The sequence below is a fragment of the Amblyraja radiata genome, chromosome 14 (genome assembly GCF_010909765.2).
Source record: "Amblyraja radiata isolate CabotCenter1 chromosome 14, sAmbRad1.1.pri, whole genome shotgun sequence".
Classification (NCBI taxonomy): Eukaryota; Metazoa; Chordata; class Chondrichthyes; order Rajiformes; family Rajidae; genus Amblyraja; species Amblyraja radiata.
Window position 1 is genome coordinate 53,827,343 of NC_045969.1, and position 21,878 is coordinate 53,849,220.

The 21,878-nt window shown below is 46.1% G+C and overlaps 1 protein-coding gene across 2 annotated transcripts in view; it reads left to right on the forward strand.

Moving 5' to 3' along the window:
- The window catches only part of bbx (BBX high mobility group box domain containing), a 166,666-nt gene that overhangs the window by 112,066 nt on the left and 32,722 nt on the right, over nt 1–21,878 (forward strand). For both annotated transcript variants that reach the window (XM_033033367.1, XM_033033368.1), the window contains exons 4-8: nt 6,378–6,617; nt 11,755–11,953; nt 13,610–13,677; nt 16,022–16,102; nt 19,082–19,847. In XM_033033367.1, coding sequence (XP_032889258.1) covers nt 6,378–6,617; nt 11,755–11,953; nt 13,610–13,677; nt 16,022–16,102; nt 19,082–19,847 — 1,354 coding nt within the window. The remainder of the gene's footprint in view (nt 1–6,377; nt 6,618–11,754; nt 11,954–13,609; nt 13,678–16,021; nt 16,103–19,081; nt 19,848–21,878) is intronic.

The window sequence follows — 21,878 nt, forward strand, 5'->3', positions numbered from 1 at the left end:
CTCGGTCCTAAAAGATTTCCCCTTTATCCTTAAACTGTGACCCCTTGTTCTGGATTTCCCCAACATCGGAAACAATCTTCCTGCATCTAGCCTGTCCAACCTCTTAAGAATTTTGTAAGTTTCTATAAGATCCCCCCTCAATCTTCTAAATTCTAGCGAGTACAAGCCAAATGCACCCATTCTCTGGGTGCATTTGTCTCTATTCCACTGTAACCACGACACCATCGTAAGTAGTGGTTTGTGTGGCTTCTCAGATTTCCTCCTTCCCTCCCTCTTCCTGCTGCCCGCTGGCGATTGTATGCTCGGGCAGGGGTCAGCGGGATGACCCACTGGACCACAATTGTCCTGCGCACTGGGCTGGGTCTCAGCATCCACCCGCACCTCTGTGGTTCAGTGTGGTGATCTCTGTGGCCAGCCTGTGGGTCAATGCAGCGGAACCATGTCCAGTCCTAGATTGTCTTAGACATGGAAGATTATTAAGGGTTTGGACACGCTAGAGGCAGGAAACATGTTCCCAATGTTGGGCGAGTCCAGAACCAGGGGCCACAGTTTAAGAATAAGGGGTAAGCCATTTAGAACGGAGATGATGAAAAACTTTTTCACACTGTGGCATTCTCTGCCTAAGAAGGCTGTGGAGGCCAATTCTCTGGGTGCTTTCAAGAGAGAGTTAGATAGAGCTCTTAAAGATAGCGGAGTCAGGGGATATGGGGAGAAGGCAGGAACGGGGTACTGATTGTGGATGATCAGCCATGATCACAGTGAATGGCGGTGCCGGCTTTAGGGGCCGAGTGGTCTCCTCCTGCACCTATTGTCTATTGTCTGTGGTTCAGTGTGGAGTAATCTCAGTGTCCAGTCAGTGCAGAGGGATGGTGTCCAGTCCGTGGGTCAGTGCGTAGAGCTGGCCTTGCTGGACCTCACACCAAGTGGTCCCCCCTGTGTCTGGCCCCTGGCCGGTGAATGGTGAGGCACCCCCTGCACCAGCCCGACTTGGCAGAAGCACAGAGGGGTGAAACATTGTCATCTGTTGAATCTTGCAAGTTTCCAAATGCCTCCAATATTGAGACATCATTAAAATAATATATAAATGATTAAAATCACTCGTTTCTTAAAACTAAAATATTTACAAATCAGTAAAATAATAAAATAATGAGAGTAAACTAGTTTTGATAAACACAGCTTCCAATTGCCAGGCTGAGAAGCCCCTGCTAATGCAACCCTATCCCTGCCTGCACCAGACCTGGCCACTGTTGGAACGGAGAGGTCTGCTCCTTTGTGTAATGCTGGGAATGACAGCAAGGCTGGGTCCCATTGATGACGTCCGCCTGGAGCCGAGCAGCGGAGAGGTGTAACACGTACAGTGGTGTCTGTGACTCGGGGAGTCCAGGACAGTCCCTGCCCCTCCTCTCTTCCAGCTTGGTCCCTCGCCACAATCAGTCCGAAAAATGTAACCTACCCACGTTCTCCGGAGATGCTGCCTGACCCACTGAGTTACTCCGGCACTTTGTGCCTGTTTTTGAAAACCAGCATCTACAGTCTGAAGAAGGGTCTCGTCCCGAAACGTCACCCATTCCTTTTCTCCAGAGATCCTGCCTGACCCGTTGAGTTACTGCAGCTTTTTGTGTCTATCTTCAGTTCCTTGTGCCCCCAGGGCTAGTGTTTCTGTACCATGGGTTTGCTTGCATGGGAACATGTGTGGTTCCTGCAATAACATCAAGCATGACCAGACTACCTACCCAGCGAATCCTCGCTGCTGGTCCTCCAAGGTTACCCATCTGACGCCACTACATTAGTTAAATGCAGTGTGCTTCTGCTCACAATTTAGGTTTCCCCACCTCCACTTGTTACTGATCAATAACTGCCACAAACCCTGCTGTGCTGGTGTCCTCTTTGATGTTTAATTCCATGCTTAATTTGGGAGCCTGCGATCAGACAAGTAATGAAATAACTCTCTTCCATTCAAAACCAGGTGTTTTACACATAACAGTCAGATTATGCGCTCATTTCGTGGGAGAGTCTCGGACCAGAGGACACAGCCTCGGAATAAATGGACGTACCTTTAGAAAGGAGATGAGGAGGATTTTTTTTAGTCAGAGGATGGTGAATCTGTGGAATTCATTGCCACAGAAGGCTGTGGAGGCCAAGTCATTGGATATTAAGTTGGAGATTGACCGGTTCTTGATTAGTGAGTGTATCGGGTAATGGGGTGAAAGCAGGAGAATGGGGTTGAGAGGGAAATCAGCCATGATTAAATGGTGGAGTAGACTTGATGGGCAGAATGGCCTCATTCTGATCCTAGAACTTATGTATTTCACATCTCTGTCTGCTGAAGGTGGAATCATTTACCTCCGTTCATTGTTGTTTGCCCATTTCTTGGGGATAATTTTCCTTTTTTGCAAACATTATCCTTATCCGTTATAAATATTTTTGCACATTTTTCACCACTCTTTCCAGAGGGCATTCCACATCTTAAAGTGATATAGTCCTGTAGTCATTCAGCACGAAAATAGGCCCTTCGGCCCAACTTGCCCATGCTGACCAAAAAAACTAATCTACTTTATATCACCTAGAAACATAGAAAATAGGTGCAGGAGGAGGCCATTCGGCCCTTCGGCCCTTCGAGCCAGCACCGCCATTCAATATGATCATGGCTGATCGTCCCCAATCAATAATCCGTGCCTGCCTTCTCCCTATATCCCTTGATTCCACGAGCCCCTAGAGCTCTATCTAATTCCCCTGTCCCACATAGGAAACCTGAACGGAAACCTCTGGAGACTTTGCGCCCCCCCAACCAAGGTTTCCGTGCGGTTCCCGAAGGTTTTTGTCAGTCTCCCTACCTGCTTCCACTACCTGCAACCTCCGGCAACCACCTGCAACCTCCGGGAACCGCACGGAAACCTTGTGTGGGGCGCAAAGTCTCCGTTTCCGTTCAGGTTTCCTAAGTGGGACAGGGGCATAATTCTCTCTTAAATCCATGCAGTGATTTGGCCTCCACTGCCCTCTGTGGCAGGGAATTCCACAAATTCACAACTCTCTGGGTGAAAAAGTTTTTTCTCACCTCAGTCTTAAATGACCTCCCCTTTATTCTAAGACTGTGGCCCCTGGTTCTGGACTCGCCCAATATTGGGAACATTTTTCCTGCATCTATCTTGTCCAGTCCGCATTTGTCTGCATTTGGTCTATACCTTTCCTATCAATGTGCCTGTTCAAATGTTTTTTAAATATTATTGTACCTGCCTCAACAACCTCCTCTGGCAGCTCGTTCCATATATCCACTGCCCTCTGCCCCTCAAGTTCCTATTTAAATCGTTCCCCACTCACGTTAAACCTATATCTCTAGTTTCCCTTCCTCTGGGTGAAGGACCCTGTGCATTCACTCAATCTATTCCCCTCATGATCTTATACACCACTATATGATCACTCCACATCCTCCTGCACTCCAAGGAATAAGGAGCCTGCCCAGCCCCTCCTTGTAGCTCAGGCCCTCAAATCGCGGCAAAATCCTCATAAATCATCTCTGCACTGTTTCCAGCTGAATGGCATCCTTCTTATAGCAGGGTTATAAAAACTGAACACAACACTCCAAGTGCAGTCTCACCACAGCCTTGTAGGACCATAACATAACATCTTAACGGGCCTGATCCCACTTGGCGATTTTTTAGGCAACTGCCGGTGACTGTCATAGTCGTAGCAGGTCGCCGAAAAACTGGCGCCAACCTACGTCATCCTGGCGGCAACCTACCACAGCACCAACGTCTGTAGAAGTCAAGCTATGCTCATTGGCTTCAAACCCACTGTCGCCGAAAAATGTTCAACATGTTGAAAATTTAGCGGTGACCAGAAAGAAGCTACGACGTTTTGCGCGACTGAGGAGACTATTCCCGGCGAACATGTGGTGACAAACTAGTCGCCTGCAGTTGCATAAAAAATCCCCTAAGTGGGACAGGCCCATTACTTGTATACTCGGCACTGACTGAAGAAGACCAGATATCTTCACATAGTAAAGTCCTAACTTCTCATTGGTTTATTTTGATACATGCATGGGTCTGGTTATTATAAGTGACAATAGGTTGTTGAAACACCTCTTGAATATTAGCACCAGATTTTCTTAGTCTTCTTTCTCTGTGCTATTGGAAGGACTCCTAGTTTCTCCTGTGTGTACTCATAAGTAAAATCTTTCAACTCTGCATTTACTTTCTGTGCCTCTCCTAAGCTCTGGTTTTCTTAGTAAAGCAGAGCATAAAATGACCTGGTGGTGCTGTTACTAGTGGAGGGAGGATATGCTGATGTTATTGTCTCTAGTGTAAGGATGCCAGAGTGTAGAAATGTCAATGATATATAAATATTTGTAACTATGAAGAGTAACACAGTTGGTCTTTTTTTTAAATTTGGAGATTAGTATCCATCCCTGGGATTAGGTGAATTTCAAAATGCAACCATTTTCTTTTCAGTTTTGCTGAGATCTGGTCTTTAATCTGACTGTAGTTTGTCATGTTAGTGACTCTGCTTTCAGGAATAAAAAGCCGAATTAGCCTGTAAGTGGAGATGCAAGGAACTGCAGATGCTGATGTACACAAAAAAGACACAAAGTGCTGGAGTAACTCAGCAGGTCAGGCAGAAGGGTCCCAACCTGAAACGTCACCTATCCATGAATTCCAGAGATACTGCCTGACTTGCTGAGTTACTCCAGCACTTTGTGTCTTAATGTGTAAGTGCCTTGCCCTAACAACTTTTATAACAGTTTCTAACATTTCCCTCACATTAGACCAACTGCCCTGTGATTCTCTGGTTTCTTTCATTTTGAATAATGAAATTTCTTTGGACAATTCCCGATCTAATAAAACCTTCCCCAAATCTAAGGAATGTTGGAAATTAAAGCAAACACTTAAAGCAACTATCTCTCTGGCAACTTTTTTGAGACACGAGAAAGAAGTCAGTCAGGACCAAGAGTTTGTCAGCCCAGTGCAATAACAGTTGCCCGAATACCACTGCCATGATTGTAATTCCCCTCAGTTCCGCCCTCTGTTTTAATTCCAGAGTAGCAGCAAGTTCCAGGATATTGCCTGTATCGCAGTGGTGAAAACCCACACCAAATACATGCTTAATGGACCTAGGCTCACTTTCTACAGGAGGAACCTCTGCAAAATACATCGGCCTGCATTCTACAAGAATTAAAATTAATTAAAACATGTATGAACTCATTCCTGCTTAAAATATCCATTGAAACTTTCACGATCTTTTTTACTCGTGGACATTTTTCATCATGCTAGAAAAACGCCCCGACCTACTTGATGCCACGAGTACCTACGACTAGCATCACGGCCTGCGACGACCTACCTACGACCTCCTACGACCTCGTGACGACCATGCTGCGAGTATGAGTCAAGGGCAAACTCGGCAGAGATCGTGAATTAGGTTGTGAAAGTGGGACAGGTCCTTTTACCATGTTTGCAATTCTGGCTAGCTTTATTTCATACTTTTATGTTTACTTGTTAATCTTTTCATCGTTCTTTGCTATTTTTATTCTCTTGTCACCCATCTTTGCACAATTATGGCATAAAACTTAAAAAAAATACACATCATCAACTTTTTTAAATTACAATGGATGGTGGGTCCTCCCCTTAGAATGTTTCTTTCGCAGTGGCTTGTATCTTGTGAACTCTGCAAGGTCCCCTGAGAGCCTGCATCTCCATGGATCCATCCCTGAACCTACTCTGGGAGTCCGCTCATACCCTCCTGTTTAATCCTTATTTAAGTTTAATACTCCTTCTGGAACTGAGTGTTAAAGTCCTGGCTGTGGTGCAGGGGTACTTTCCATGTGAGGTGAGTGATTAATACCATCTCATGGTGCAACACAAGGTCATGTGCGCACTGTCTCATGGTCAGCTCCAAGCATCCTGCAGTAAAAACTATTCCAAAACACTGTTTAAACTTCTAATCCAAGTTTCCTCGACCCCCTGATTTTTCCTCTCGTCTGATTATAATCCCTCGTGTAGATCATTGCAACATTTTGAAAAGCCTCTATTATTTCTTCCTTTGCATTATGTCCTGCAGGGTGGTTGCTGTTAAGGGGTCTGTACACTGCTTCCACCGCGATTACTGGTGGTTCCTGATGCCTGGTGACTTTCAGGTCGGGACTCTCCTCCAAGATGCTGCCTGACCTGCTGATTTACTCCAGCACTTTGTGTCTTTCTTTTGTAAAGCAGGATCTGCAGTTCCTTCTGTCTTCTTTAAAATGAGATCTCTTTTGTTACCGATATCACTGAGAATCTACAAATCAGGTTTCGGGATGAATGTGAAGCGGTTTGCTGTGCAGTGGGCATTCATGGTTATTTTTCTTGCTCGCTATATTAATATTGCCGTGACGTTGTTTCCCGCAGGATGCCCTGATGAGTACCGAGGGTCTGGAACACGAGGCGGATGAGACGGACGACGACTCTTCCGAGCAACGTGCCCGCAGGCCAATGAACGCGTTTCTTCTCTTCTGCAAACGCCACCGCTCCCTGGTCCGTCAGCAGCACCCTCGTCTCGACAATCGCGGTGCAACAAAGATTCTAGCGGACTGGTGGTCTGTCCTAGATCCAAAGGAAAAACAGAAGTACACCGACCTGGCGAAGGAGGTGAGCCGTGGGCTGGAGTCTCCGTACTCTGTGTAGGAAGGAACTTCTGATGCTGGTTTACATCAAAGATAATTATCACAGCAGACACAAAGTGCTGGAGTAACTCAGCGGGACAGGCAGCATCTCTGGAGAGAAGGAATGGGTGATGTTTCGGGTCGAGGCCCTTGTTTAGACTCTCTGTACTCTCCACGGGTCTTTGGCTACCAGCAGTGGCTGCCGTCTACATTCTCTTGGGTCTCCATTCTCTACACGGACTGGTGGCTACCAACAGTGTGCTGGTGTCTCTGTACTCTACAGGGGCTAGCGACAACTAGCGGTGGCTACCAGCAATGTGCTGGGGTCTCCGTTAAAGTTGCCCACCTCTCAACTTAAATCTATGCCCTCTAATCTTAGCCCTCCCCTTGCCTTGGGGAATGACTGCTCCCCATACGATCTTCATTCCACCTATAGCCCTCGTGATTTCAGAATCCTCTGTGGGATCACCCATCATCCTCCTACGCTCCTAGGGCTAAAATCCCGATCTGCCCAGACTCTCCTCCTAACTCAAACCTTCCAGATCCGATAAGGTCCTCGTAATCTATTTTTGCACCCTTTCCAGTTGAATCCCATCCATCCCGTACCAGGGTGACCAGAACGGTCCATGACGAGAGACGAGAGGAGGGAAAAGAAGCAGGTTGGTGGGAGGAATGTGTGACCTTTCTGTCCTGGGCCTCCTCCATTGCCAGAATGAGGGCCGCACACACACTGGAGGAACAGCACCTCATATTCTGCTTGGGTGGCTTGCAACCCAACGCTATCAACATGGAATTCTCCAATTTCAAGTAAAAGCCCCTTCAACTTCCCCCCCATTCTCTTCCCCCTGCACCCCTCCCATTGAGGAGAGGACCCCCCCAATAATTTGCCCACTCCGGCCTTCCAGCCTTCATTAACTAGGAGCGTAAGATTAGCCACCCTCCAGTCTTCCCGCATCAATGATACAAATATCCCCACTCGCGGCCTATAATTTCTCCCCACGACCACCTCGGATACACTTGATCAGATCCTGAGGATGATCGTCCTTCATGCATTTTAAGACCGCCAGCAGTTCTGTGACATGGACCCTCCTAAAGACATCGCTGTTGACTACCCAGTTCCCCAGTATCCATGCCTTTCTCCGCAGTAAATGGAGACCTGAAATATTCATTTCACACCTCGCCCACCTCCTGTGGCTCCACACAGACAATCTTGTAACCGTTTAATCTGCCCTATTCTTTCCCTCCTTGCTATTTTACTCGTGATATTCCCAATGCCCTTGTCCCACTTAGGAAACCTGAACGGAAACCTCTGGAGACTTTGCGCCCCACCCAAGGTTTCCATGCGGTTCCCGGAGGTTGCAGGTAGTGGAAGCAGGTAGGGAGACTGACAAAAACCTCCGGGAACCGCATGGAAACCTTGGGCTGGGTGCACAAAGTCTCCAGAGGTTTCCGTTCAGGTTTCCTAAATGGGACAGGGGCATTATCTATTTTGGACTTTGCCAGCCCGTCTATTACATGGTACTTCCTTTAACTGGCTTTTAAAATGCATCTACATATTATCAGCTGTGTTTGTCCTCCGAATCCTCTCCACCATTTCTGCAAAGAACTCAATTGGTGGTCAAACACAATTTTCCTTTGAAGAAATGCTGACACGACATATTTTTCACTTTGGCTGCACCATAACAGTGAGCACTGCCTGCACTCCCCCTAGTGGCCAGCCAGAGAAGCAACTGATTATTGTCAACTTCCAATGATAATTTTGTAGGCACACAAAAATGCTGGAGAAACTCAGCGGGTGCAGCAGCATCTATGGAGCGAAGGAAATAGGCAACGTTTCGGGCCGAAACCCTTCTAATTTTGTGTTCATTGATGTTTAAGAAGGAACTGCAGATGCTGGACAATCGAAGGTAGACGAAAAATGCTGGAGAAACTCAGCGGTTGAGGCAGCATCTATGGAGTGAAGGAAATAGGCAATGTTTCGGGACCCGAAACGTTGCCTATTTCCTTCGCTCCATAGATGCTGCCTCACCCGCTGAGATTCTCCAGCATTTTTTGTCTACCTTGTGTTAATTGATAGTAAGTTTCAATATGATAATGGACTCCATTAGTTAAGGTTTGCAAATATATATGTTATACATTTGCAGATGCTAGATTGTCATCATTTTCAGCTTTCATATTGCCTTTGGGATCGTGTATGAACATTGTCATGAGTAACTTGATTGCTCAGGATGCTAATGGCAATTAAGCTAATTCTTAGGTGATTGAGAATCTTGTTCTGTTTAATGTATTTGAAGCAAGGAAATGGCTCTTTTATAATAACATTCATGTAAAACGTTAATGTGGATTTCTGTCCAACTTCAGCGTGTGCTATGGTTACTGTGGACTCTCGAGGAAACTAGGAAAAGCTCACTGGGTAGTTATAATTCTCCATCCTCTGACGTGCAGGATATCTGTGTCATTGCTGGAGCAGGTTCAGCAAGGCAGTGTCCTATGCTTAACACTATTTACCTGAGGTATCAGTAACTGACCAATTGTATTATTATTTTCCAAGTGCACTACTACTTCTGATGTCAGTGTTATGGGAAATGCTTTTATCTCAGCCTTGTGGGGAAAATGGGGTAGAATATAATGTGTAGGTAGGAGCTGCGGATGCTGGAGTTACTCAGCGGGTCAGGCAGTATCTCTGGAGAGATGGAATGGATGACGTTTCGCCCTTCTTCAGACTGAGAGTCAGGGGAGAAGCAGACAAGAGATATAGAAACATAGAAAATAGGTGCAGGAGGAGGCCATTCGGCCCTTCGAGCCAGCACCGCCATTCATTGTGATCATGGCTGATCGTCCCCTATCAATAACCCGTGCCTGCCTTCTCCCCATATCCCTTGACTCCACTAGCCCCTAGAGCTCTATCTAACTCTCTCTTAAATCCATCCAGTGACTTGGCCTCCACTGCCCTCTGTGTCAGGGAATTCCATAAATTCACAACTCTCTGGGTGAAAAAGTATTTTCTCACCTCAGTCTTAAATGACCTCCCCTTTATTCTAAGACTGTGGCCCCCTGGTTCTGGACTTGTCCAACATTGGGAACATTTTTCCTGCATCTAGCTTGTCCAGTCCTTTTATAATTTTATATGTTTCTATAAGATACCCCCTCATCCTTCTAAACTCCAGTGAATACAAGCCTAGTCATTTCAATTTTTCCTCATATGACAGTCCCGCCATATGGAAGGGTAAGGTGTGAAAATGACAGATCAGAGCTGACAATGTTCAAGGAAATTTTGATTATCAACATTTATATGCACAAGTACATGGATAAGAAAGGTTTAGAGGGATAAGGGCCAAATGCTGGCAGGTGGGACCAGCTTAGATGGGGCATCTTGGTCAGCATGGACAAGTTGGGCCGAAGGGTCTGTTCCTGTGCTGTATGTGTCTATAACTCTATTTCTTCCCTTTATAAAGTGCAGGAATGCAATATTGTGCCTTGAAATTTTATCAGAGCATTTCTTTAAATTGAGTGTGAAGTAATAGTTTCCATTTTAGAAACACTCCTTTCATTATTCAAGCTTAATATAACAATGTGATAAATATCATTTCACCTATAATTCATTCCACATTATTGGGCCTTGCAGTAGTTGTGAACAAACTTGACCATTATGTGATAGTCAGTCCTGAAATCTCAACTCTGCATTTTGAAGGCAGTATTGTGGCATAAATCAAGCAGCGTGAATATATTTAGAGGCATAAACACTGCTCTGAGCTGGTTTTCATCCTTGATGTGACAACCAACCTCATTGCACGACTGGCATCCGTCAACTGACTATCATTCAACGTTGCTTAATGGTTGACTGAGCCATCCTTCCCTCCCCACGCCAAAGATATGACGTTAATATCCTTCAATATCCGGTGGCATTTGGCAGTTTCCAAGGCAAGGCCGCTGTCAATATGAGAGATAGGGCCATAAAGCACGGAAACAGGCCTTCGCCCCAAATTGCCCATGCCGACCAAGATGTCCCCTGGGCAGGCTGGTGTCACATTGTGAGAGTGTGAAAGGAGAACTAGGGAACAAGAAGAAACGAGCAGGGCCTCGCCAGGTCTGGTGAAACTGGGCATAGTGGGCAGCAGGGGTGCTGATGAAACGGGTAGTGGATTGGGTAAAGGGATCGTGAGACCAGAGTCTGCCAGCGATGCACTCGCCTGAGAGATGGGACGAGACTAGGGACATGTAGAATTTCAGAGTTGCTGGGACATCAGAACCTGCTTGCAGTCTTTGCCTGACAGTGAAGGCAGGGCTGACGAGGTAATGTTGATTCCTAAATCTGTTGCTGTCTGATGTTGTCATCTATCCAGGAGTCTGTGTTAATTAAATCAGGTTGGGTGGCCACTAATTATTGCTAAATTTACACACCTCCAGTGGGCAAGACATAATTAAACCTGGTGTGATGTGTGTCTGTATTCTCCGGCCTTGGGCTTGGAATGGACTTTGTGGAAGATGTTAAGATGCTTTATAATAGGTTAAATGTCCAATGTATCCATTTAACATTGACAGGATAGAACATATTGAAGCTGCTGTCGATATTCTGGGTCTTGCTTCCAGTGCCACTAAAATATAAAAAATAGAAATTTCACTCAACATATTGTGAAATTGTTAAAACTGACTCTATGCATTTTGTTGTTACAAACTGCTCAAGGAGCATAGGAACCTCTCTCAGCATTCCCCACCACAGATGCGTGCCTGACCCACTGAGATCCTCCAGCGCTTTGTTTTTGGCTCAGGATTCCAGCATCTGCAGTCTCTTGTGTCTACGTCTCTAATATCTCAGGCTTGACAACACAGTGTTCTGTCGCCAAGATGCTTACTTATCTCCTCAAGTGCGTGTTAAGTTGCTGCAAAACCAGTCACAATTATTTCTTCTGACGTGCATGAACTGTTCCCGAAGTTGGTCTGGGTTTGTAGGAAATGTTTCGAGGCAACATTTATCTGCTTGTGAAACTTGTGTATAAATGCGATCTTGTTAATTTTTGGTTGATTTTCTGTTCTTGGGATGACGGGTTGTGTTGGCAAGTTTGTGGTGGTTGCACCGATGTGCCGTGCTGGTTCCCATTAATGCTCCTGCTGTCCTCTCGCAGTACAAGGATGCCTTTCTAAAAGCTAACCCTGGCTACAAGTGGTGTCCGACCACCAACAAGCCTCTGAAGAGTCCCTCGCCCACCGTCACCACGAGAAAGAAGCTGTGGACCTTTCCAACAGACCCCACAAAGGACTTTCCCATTATCAAGCGGGTGGTGAATACTGAGGAAATGCCACAAATCAACTTTGCCATGGCAGGTAGATGATCTCATCGATGGTTCAAGCATGTTGATCATTATTTCAAGAATTATGATGGGGGGGGGGGATAGCAAATTCAAAAGCGTCCCTTTTGGAGTTCTTGGCTCTCTGGCAGTCATAGAGTGATACAGTGTGGAAGCAGGCTCTTCGGCCCAACTCGTCCATATCCCTCCAAACCTGTACTCTCCATATACCTGTCTAACTTTCTTAAACGTGGGGATAGTCCCAGCCTCAACTACCCCCTCTGACAGCTCGTTCCATACACCCACCACCCTTTGTGTGAAAAAATGACCCCTTAGATTCCTATGAAACCTTTTCCCCTTCACCTTAAACCTATGTCCTCTGGTCCTCGATTCACCTACTCTGGGCAGGAGATTCTGTGCATCTACCCGACCTATTCCTCTCATGATTTTATACACCTCTATAAGATCACCCCTCATTAGTCCCACCTGCCTGCGTTTGGTCAATATCCCTCCAAACCTGTCCTATCCATGTACCTGTCTAACTTTCTTAAACGTGGGGATAGTCTCAGCTTCATCTACCTCCTCTGACAGCTCGTTCCATACACCCACCACCCTGTGTGAAAAAGTTACCCCTCAGATTCCTTTTCCCCTTCAATTTAAACCTATGTCCTCTGGCCATCGGTTCACCTACTCTGGGCAGGAGATTCTGTGCATCTACCCGATCTATTCCTCTCATGATTTTATACATCTCTATAAGATTACCCCTCATCCTCCTGCGCTCCAGGGGATAGAGACCCAGACTACTCAACCTCTCCCTGTAGCTCACACCCTCTAGTCCTGGCAACATCCTCGTAAATCTTCTCTGTACCCTTTCCAGCTTGACTACATCCTTCCTATAACATGGTGCCCAGAACTAAACACAATACTCTAAATGCGGTCTCACCAACGTCTTATACAACTGCAACATGACCTCCCAACTTCTATACTCAATACTTTGACTGATGAAGGCCAAAGTGCCATAAGCTTTTGTGACCACCTGATCTACCTGCGACTCGACCTTCAAGGAACCATGCACGTACTCCTAGATCCCTCTGCTCTTCAACACTCCCCAGAGCCCTACCATTCACTGTGTAGGTCCTGCCCATATTAGACTTACCAAAATCTTCTGTGTACCTTTTCCATCTTGAGTAAATCTTCTCTGTACTCTTCCTGTTCCTCTGATCTATCCAGGGCCCACCCGGCTCCCAAACACTGCACAGTGCGTGCTTTGGTCACTTCTCTGTGCCAATGTGTTCAGCTTGTGAACGTGATGTTGCAGGGCCACCAGCGGGTGTGTGTTGCGGGGTGGGGGGTCCAGCAGCTCGGAGAGCAGTGACAGCGAGCCCCACACCTGAGTCCCAATCAAGCTTGGCTGAGATTTGCAGGCAGTTCAAACATAAAGTTGTTCCATCCGATTTAAACGCTGTTACATTTTGTGAAGCATCCGCTCAATGGAACTGGTTACAGGGGCAAAGTTATGTTAAAATCTCCAAAACCATAATCTCCTTGCTAAACCATAAGTCAACCCTGAGCAGCAAGAAAGGAGACTAGACAGAGGGGTGGACTGGCACGAACCTTTAGTTATGTGTGATAGATTGTGTCATGGAATGACTTTGGGAATGAATAACGCATACCTATATCTCGTTACCGCTAGATCCCACTCAAATGGGAGGACTCAGCATGCTGCTCTTAGCAGGAGAACATGCCTTAACGGCCAAGGAGGTACGTTGATAGGATGCTCTTTGCCGTAGATTGGTTTAAGGACTTGATCTTGTTTGATAAGTTTACGACACTTAAATGTGGTAAGTTCCTCGCGTTGTTCGATTTGCTTTCCACTGCACAACTTTAAAAAAACGATAATGAATACATTTCTTTCATAATCTTGGAAGGAAGTTTGGCGAGTGGTGACAGGAGAAAATATTTTGTTAGTAGGTCAGTTCATACTGAGCAAATGATCTTCTTGATAATAAAACGTGGTGCTCTCATTACTTGCATATTGTGCTATATTTTATGACCGGTGTCTGCATCTTGATTACCGTTGTACATCTGTTGTATTGGAGTCTCTGTCATTTGTTGAAATCACACACTATCATTTCACATGAAACAGGATATTACTCTTCTCTGGGGGAAGATTAGCTTAAGCACCCTCTCTGTTCTCATTTACTAATCTCCTATTCCACCACACACAAGACCATCAATGTTTTCTGTCTTGCTACAGGCAGTTGATCTATTGCCTCATTAGAAACATTTATCTTTTTCATTCATGGTAAATTATTTAAAAAAAAACTATTTTAGTCTCCTATTGCAGAGTTTTTGTGGAATTTCTCAAATGTAATTGGTAATTTATATATTTCAACCCCTGTCCATTATCTGGGACATATGATCAACCAAAAAGGCACGTAACTCTGTTGGTATTAGATTATTATTGTCTCGTGTACCAAGGTTCAGTGAATACCTTCATTTGCAGTCAAATTACACCATATATAAATATATAAAGTGAACTAGAGAACCACTTGAAAGTTACTTTGGAAATTGACCTCAAGGGAAAAAGCTGTATTGGAAAAGTACAGTCTAGGGATTGAAACTGTTTTCATGTAACCACCCTGCTGTAATCAGACATCTCTGTCCAAGAACTCGAGTTTCACCGCAGTTGGCCATTGAAATTGACAGGCAATCACTTCTATTGGCACTTCACAATGATGCTCTATCAAGCTTCTGCTACTGCCTTGGGGCAGATTGCATTGTTTGTGTGTTGTACCATTATTTCTGCAGATCAACCTGTTCGCACATTGATCTCAGACACTGCTCACTGTCTTCAGTTACATTTCTCACCACCTATGAATTATATTGGATGATGGATGTCTTTTTTTCCCAGTCATTCATGTATGTATTCGTGTTGTCACTCATTTTCTATTTGGTACGAAACAGAGAGTGTATTAGACTTGTGGTGCGATAAGACAAAAGAGCAGAATTAGGCCATTCAGCCCATCAGGTCCTATGACACAATTTAATCGTGGCTGATCTACGTTTCCCACTCCTGCCTTCTCCCAGTAACCTTTGACCCCCTTACTAATCAAGAATTTATCCATCTCTGCTTTTTTAAAAAAAAACAATGGCTTGACAATAAATTCCATAGATCCATAACCCTCTAGCTAAAGAAATGCCTCATCATCGCCATTCGGAAGGTACGTCCTTTTATTTTGAGGCTGTGCCCTCTGGTCTTAGATGTTCCCAATGCTGGACACTTCCTTGCCATGTCCACTCTATCCGGGTTATTATCCGGTAGGTTTCAATGAAAGACCCCCTAGTCCTTCTAAAGTTCAGCAAGTACAGACCCAGAGCCTTCGAACGCTCCTCATACATGAACAGGATATCACTGCAACAGGATACCTTTAAGTTGCAACATTTGACTCGGTTTGTACACGCTAGAATTTAGAAGATTGAGGGGGGATCTTATAGAAACTTACAAAATTCTTAAGGGGTTGGACAGGCTAGATGCAGGAAGATTATTCCCGATGTTGGGGAAGTCCAGAACTAGGAGTCACAGTTTAAGGATAAGAGGGAAGTCTTTTAGGACCGAGATGAGAAAATCATTTTTTACATACAGAGAGTGGTGAATCTGTGGAATTCTCTGCCACAGTAGGTAGTTGAGGCCAGTTCATTGGCTATATTTAAGAGGGAGTTAGATGTGGCCCTTGTGCTAAAGGGATCAGGGGGTATGGAGAGAAGGCAGGGATGGGATACTGAGTTGGATGATCAGCCATGATCATATCGAATGGCGGTGCAGGCTCGAAGGGCCGAATGGCCTACTCCTGCTCCTATTTTCTATGTTTCTATGACTGCTTACAAATTTTACACAGAACTGGAAAGTAGCTAATAATATTTTGAACTCGACCCTTAGTGAGGCTTCTTACAGACCATGTGTGATGCATCTAGTCAGCACTAATGTTCAAGTTCTCACCACAGAAGATTTGTCTTCTGTCTTCTCTGCCTCAGAAATGTGAACATTATAAAAAAAAGAGTAGGATTTAATTTGATCTGACGCTCATTTCTTTCCCCCATGCAGATTTCCTCCAGCACGGTACAGCCAGGGGTTGTGGAGTCGACAAGACCGTGTGGGAATTCAGCATTGTTTCAGTTAGCAGAGGTATGCCAGGATAACACTGGGAAACGTGTGGTCTAATCCAGCAAGTGCCCCAGTACTGCCCCATCTGCTGCTAGAACTGTGTGTTCTGGCCGCAATGCTGAGTGTGTGCGTTTATAGCGAATAAAACAACTTGTAAAAAGTTTTACAGAACTGTCACTATATAAACGTCGAGGCCGTGAGGCTTATCTGCTGCACTGTGCAAGGGCAGCCAAACATGCACGGCTGTACAACTGGAAATTAAAATAGTATCGCAGTGCAATGTCATTAACGGTGTGTCAGATTGCTTTAAAATCTATCCAATTCATCTCCTAAAGTCAATAAACTTTTGTCTTTAAACGATCATTATTTTTCGCAGGGCCTTGCCAACTTACAAAGCGTGCTACAGCTAAGGTTATATTGAGTATAATAAAGCATCAGATGTCGTCATCTGTGGATGGCAATTTGTCATCTCGTCACCTGTGATGACAGGGGCTTGAGCGATACGGGTAACTTGAGAAGTGTTTGGTCCAAGCGCAGGCAAATCGAAGGATGAAGGCCCTGTTCTTCCTCTTCCGAATCTCAATTGATAGTGACTGCCAGACAATGCTGTCTCCTGTCAAAGCGAACCCTACTTTGCAGATCCCTCCCTCACCTCCTCCAAGTTCAGAAGGATACCAGTTCGCAGTCGGCCCTGGAGTTTAGCTTGGGTTTTATAGCTCCAGTGGTGCTATTAAATGCATTGCTGTTGCCAAGTGCTGTTGCTGATGTTAATTATAATTATTGGCAGCCTCTTTGCTCTTCAATTGTTTACAAATAGCATTGCCAACCATCCAGGATTATGGTGTCTCCATAAATTAAAGATTAATGCTCCAGGCTGTGGACAGTCAGGAGGTGGAAAAATCAGACTTGAACTCAGACTCAAACAATCGTAGGCTTTATTATTTTGAACATTTATATTTATTAGTGTTAATAAGAAGCAATTGGAATAAAAGCAACTTGATTACAGGTGTCAGGGGTTATGGGGAGAAGGCAGGAGAATGGGGTTAGGAGGGAGAGATAAGGGCCTGTCCCACTTTCACCACCTAATTCACAACCTTTTTTACTCGTGGACATTTTTCATCAAACGCCACGACCTCCTTGATGCCACGAGTACCTACGTCAAGCATCACGACCTTCCTATGACCTACCTACGACCTTCTACGACCTCGTGACGACCATGCTGCGAGTATGAGTCAAGGGCAAACACGGCAGAGGTCGTGGATTAGGTCCTGAAAGTGAGACAGGCCCCATAGATGAGCCATAATAATAATAATAATGGATGGGATTTATATAGCGCCTTTCTAATACTCAAGGCGCTTTACATCGCATTATTCATTCACTCCTCAGTCACACTCGGTGGTGGTAAGCTACTTCTGTAGCCACAGCTGCCCTGGGGCAGACTGACGGAAGCGTGGCTGCCATTCTGCGCCTACGGCCCCTCCGACCACCACCAATCACTCACACACATTCACACACAGGCAAAGGTGGGTGAAGTGTCTTGCCCAAGGACACAACGACAGTATGCACTCCAAGCGGGATTCGAACCGGCTACCTTCCGGTCGCCAGCCGAACACTTAGCCCATTGTGCCATCTGTCGGAGTAGACTTGATGGGCCGAATAGCCTAATTCTACTCCTATCACTTATGATCTTATGATTAAATGGGGCTATTGGTAATGTGATGAAGCTGCTGTGAATATATATATTTTTTAAACAAGTGCTAAAGTGCAGGAGTAACTGGGCGAGTCAGGCACATGATAATTGCAACATGGGGCCAGAACGTGGCAACTCTCTGCGTGATGTCGCAGAAGTGGATCTATTCTACTCATGAGTAGCATGATTTTATTGGATAAAATGTAGAACAAGCAAATAAACAATACACAGTGCAAAAGTAACTCAACGGGTCAGACAGCATCCCTGGAGAACATGGATAGGTGGCATTTTGGGTCGGGACCCTTCTTCAGACTGATTGTGGGGGGTGGGGAAGAAAGCTGGGGCGAGCCAGAACTCGGCAAGTGATAGGTGGACACAGGGGAGGGGTGGGATTGGCAGATGGTTGGACGAAGGCCAGAGATGAAAAAAAAGACTATGATAAGGAGAAGGTAGATAAAAATGCTGGGGAAACTCAGCAGGTGAGGCAGCATCTATGGAGATTGTTCCAGCATCTGCAGTTCCTTCTTAAACAAATGATAAGGGGAGGAGTGATTTGTAAGCCCAGAGGAAGGGATGTAGATGGAAGCAGAGGTGGGATAGTGGGAGAAATGGGTGCGTATCCAAGTGGGGCACAGGGAAGAGAGGGAGAAGGAAAAGGAGGGGGGTGTTTAGGGGATATGGGGATAGCGGAGTCGTGGGATAATGGGAAAAGGCAGGAATGGGATACTGATTGTGGATGATCAGCCATGATCACAATGAATGGTGGTGCTGGCTCGAAGGGCCGAATGGCCTACTCTTGCATTTATTGTCTATTGTTGCTTGTTAGTTACTTAAAATTGGAGAATTCAATGTTCATACCGCTGGGTTGTAAGCTCCCCAAGGTGATATGAGGTGGTGTTCCTCCAGTTTGCGTGTGGCCTCGATCTGGCAATGGAGGAGGCCCAGGTGAGTGTGGGAATGGGAAGAGGAATTAAAATGGTTAGCAACCAGGATATCCAGTAGGCCTTGGCGGACCGAGCACAAGTGTTAAGCAAAATGGTCGCCGAGTCTACGCTTGGTCTCGCCGATGTACAGGAGGCCACATCGGGAGCACCGGATACAGTAGATGTGGTTAGAGGAGGTGCACGTGAACCTCCGTCTCACCTGGAAGGACTGCTGGGATCCCTGGATGGGGGTGGGAATATGTGCGGGCGCAGTTGGCAGCTGTATTCACAGGCTGGCCCCCTGTTATCCGTAATGGAAATTGAAAGTCGTGCAAACTCTCGTCTGTGTTCTGAGTTAATTGCCTCGTGTGTTGTCATTTTGTTCAGATGTGCTCGGATCGGCTGGTTACAGAGGGAGTGAAGAATGAGCCTGGGACAGAGATGGAGGAGGAGCAGTGTCAGCCTGAGATCCCGTCTGGCAATCCGGCCCTCGGTACACAGAGTGATGATGAAGCTGGGCCCAAGGAGTGGATCACCAACGACAAACCCTTGTCTTTGCTAACTGGCAATTCTGTGACGAGTCTTAACAAAGGGGAAAAAATGAAGAAGAAGAAGAAAAAGAAGAAAGTTAAACTCGAATCTACCAAAGTTGATAAACAGACATTTAAAAAAAGTGGCAAGAAGCGGAAATCATTGGATTCTGACATTGATAGCTTAATGTACACTATAGACGCTGTGGCTAAGGGTGACTGGGGCACTGAAAAGCCTTCGGGAAGTCCAGTGAAAAGTGCTCGATGTTCACCAAAGTCAACGGAAAATCAGTTGCACGTTGACTCCAGCCCACCAAAGAAAAAAATTAAACCAAAACAAATCAAATTACCCGCGGAGAAGGTCTCCGAACTTGACAACCTTTCAAAGGTTTGTGATCTTGAGAAGATCGCCACCAGCCCTGTCAAAACTGAAATGTTTCCTGTCACGGATCAAATACTTCCCCACGATGCACTAAGTGAAGTGAAAGGTGAAAACAAGGAACTGAGTAAAAAAACAGAAGCCTCTGGGTCCCGCAAATCTGAGCGTGCGTGCAAAGGTGCCCTGTATAAGACTCTTGTGTCAGAGGGCATGTTGACATCTCTCCGAGCTAACGTTGATAGAGGTAGGTGCAGAGGTTCAGAAGCATCGTGATCCTGGGGTAGTTTCGCTCATTCTTGTGTGGGAAGGAACTGCAGATGCTGATTTAAGGGCCTGTCCCACGAGCATGCGACTCCATGCAGCAAGCGCGACCTAAGCAACTCCATGCGGCAAGCGCGACCTAACGTGGTCGCTTGAGCACTACGGCCTCGCGGGGCCGGTCCCACTTTGATCGCCGAAGCCGTATGGAGTTGTGCGGAGCTGGTCCCGACATCGCGCGGGGCTCCGAAAAACTGACCGTGTTCAAAAATTCCGCGCGGCAACGGCCTGCCGCCCCGCAGCCGCCTCGACGCCATACGTCACTCGCGAACTTCCCGTGGACTTCGATCGAACTTCATGTCACTCATTCGACCTTCGCGCGGCCCCCGCTTCTGGCTTGGTCACGCTTGCCGCATGCTCGTGGGACAGGCTCTTTAGGTCGCGCTTGCCGCGTGCTCGTGGGACAGGCCCTTTACACCGAAGATAGACACAAAATGCTGGAGGAACTCAGCCGGACTGGCAGCATCGCTAGATAGAAGGAATGGGTGACGTTTCAGGTCGAGACCCTGCTTCAGCCTCAATGGGTGACGTTTCAGATCGAGACCCTTCTTCAGACCCTTCGAAAGTCTGAAGAAGGGTCTCAACCTGAAACATCACCCATTCATTCTATCCAGAGATGCTTCCTGTCCCACTGAGTTACTCCAGCATTTTGTGTATCTTCTCTCATTCTTGTTCTGGACAATGAAATGAAGGGCAGGAATGGTTTGTTCAGGGTTATGTCAGCTGATCTCCCTGTTTCCTGCATCGGTAGCAATGCCTGGATAGTGGAGGTCACTCGGGGTTCTAACTTGGCCGCAGTTCTTTATTGGGCTGCCTCTGATATCCCACGTGCACAATGCCTGCCTTCTCTGCTCATCTCTCTGTGGCAGGTTTAACTGGCATCTCCACTGGGACCAGGACAATGATATTTTTACTGCAGCTTCACGGGGACGTTAACACAGCACAACAAATAAACATGGAATAAGCAATAATGCAAATGTCATCGCCCCAGAATTAAAGGACGTTCTTTTGGGAAGGAAACTAGGAGAAATTTATTTCATCAGAGGGTGGTGAATCTGTGGAATTCTTTGCCACAGAAGGCAGTGGAGGCCAAGCCAGTGGATATTTTTAAGGCAGAGATAGATAGATTCTTGATTAGTACGGGTGTCAGAGGCTATCGGGAGAAGGCAGGAGAATGGGGTTAGGAGAGAGAGATAGATTAGCCATGATTGAATGGCGGAGTAGACTTGATGAGCCGAATAGCCTAATTCTGCTCCAATCACTATGACCTTATGACAAAATAGAACAACAACAGACTATCAGTTATACTCGAGAACCAGAGCTAATAGTGCAAACCAAATTACCACAGTAGATCATTGCTGAGGTAGGGTTGTAGTTAGTGTTGTCAGGGTGGTTCAAGAGCCTGATTGATGGTTGATGAGAAGCTGTTCTTGAAGCTGGAGGCCACAGTTCTGCACCTTCTACCAGATGGTAGCAGGGAGATGAGAGCGTGGTCAGGGTGGTGTGGGTCTTTGATGTATTAGCTTCCTTCTTGAAGCTGCTGTTGTGGAACCCGTGCAAAACCTTCCCATCCCTCCTGCTTCTCTTAATCCTGCTGAAATATAGTAGAAGCCTAAATGGCGTCATTGTAGAGCTTGCAGCGCCAGAGACCCCGGGTTCGATCCTGACTTAAGGTGCTGTCTGTACGGAGTTTGTAAGTTCTCCCCGTGACCGCGTGGGTTTCCTCCGAGATCTTCGGTTTCCTCCCACATTCCAAAGTCGTACAGGTTTGTAGGTAAATTGGCTTGGTATAAATGTAAATTGTCCCTGGTGTGTGCAGGATAGTGTTAGTGTGCGGGGATCGCTGGTCGGCGCGGACTCAGTGGGCCGAAGGGCCTGTTTCCACACTGTCTCTAAAATTAATAGAACTAAAGCTGTCCCTGTTGAAGGAAAGATTGTCAGTGGGAGCCGTCGATGG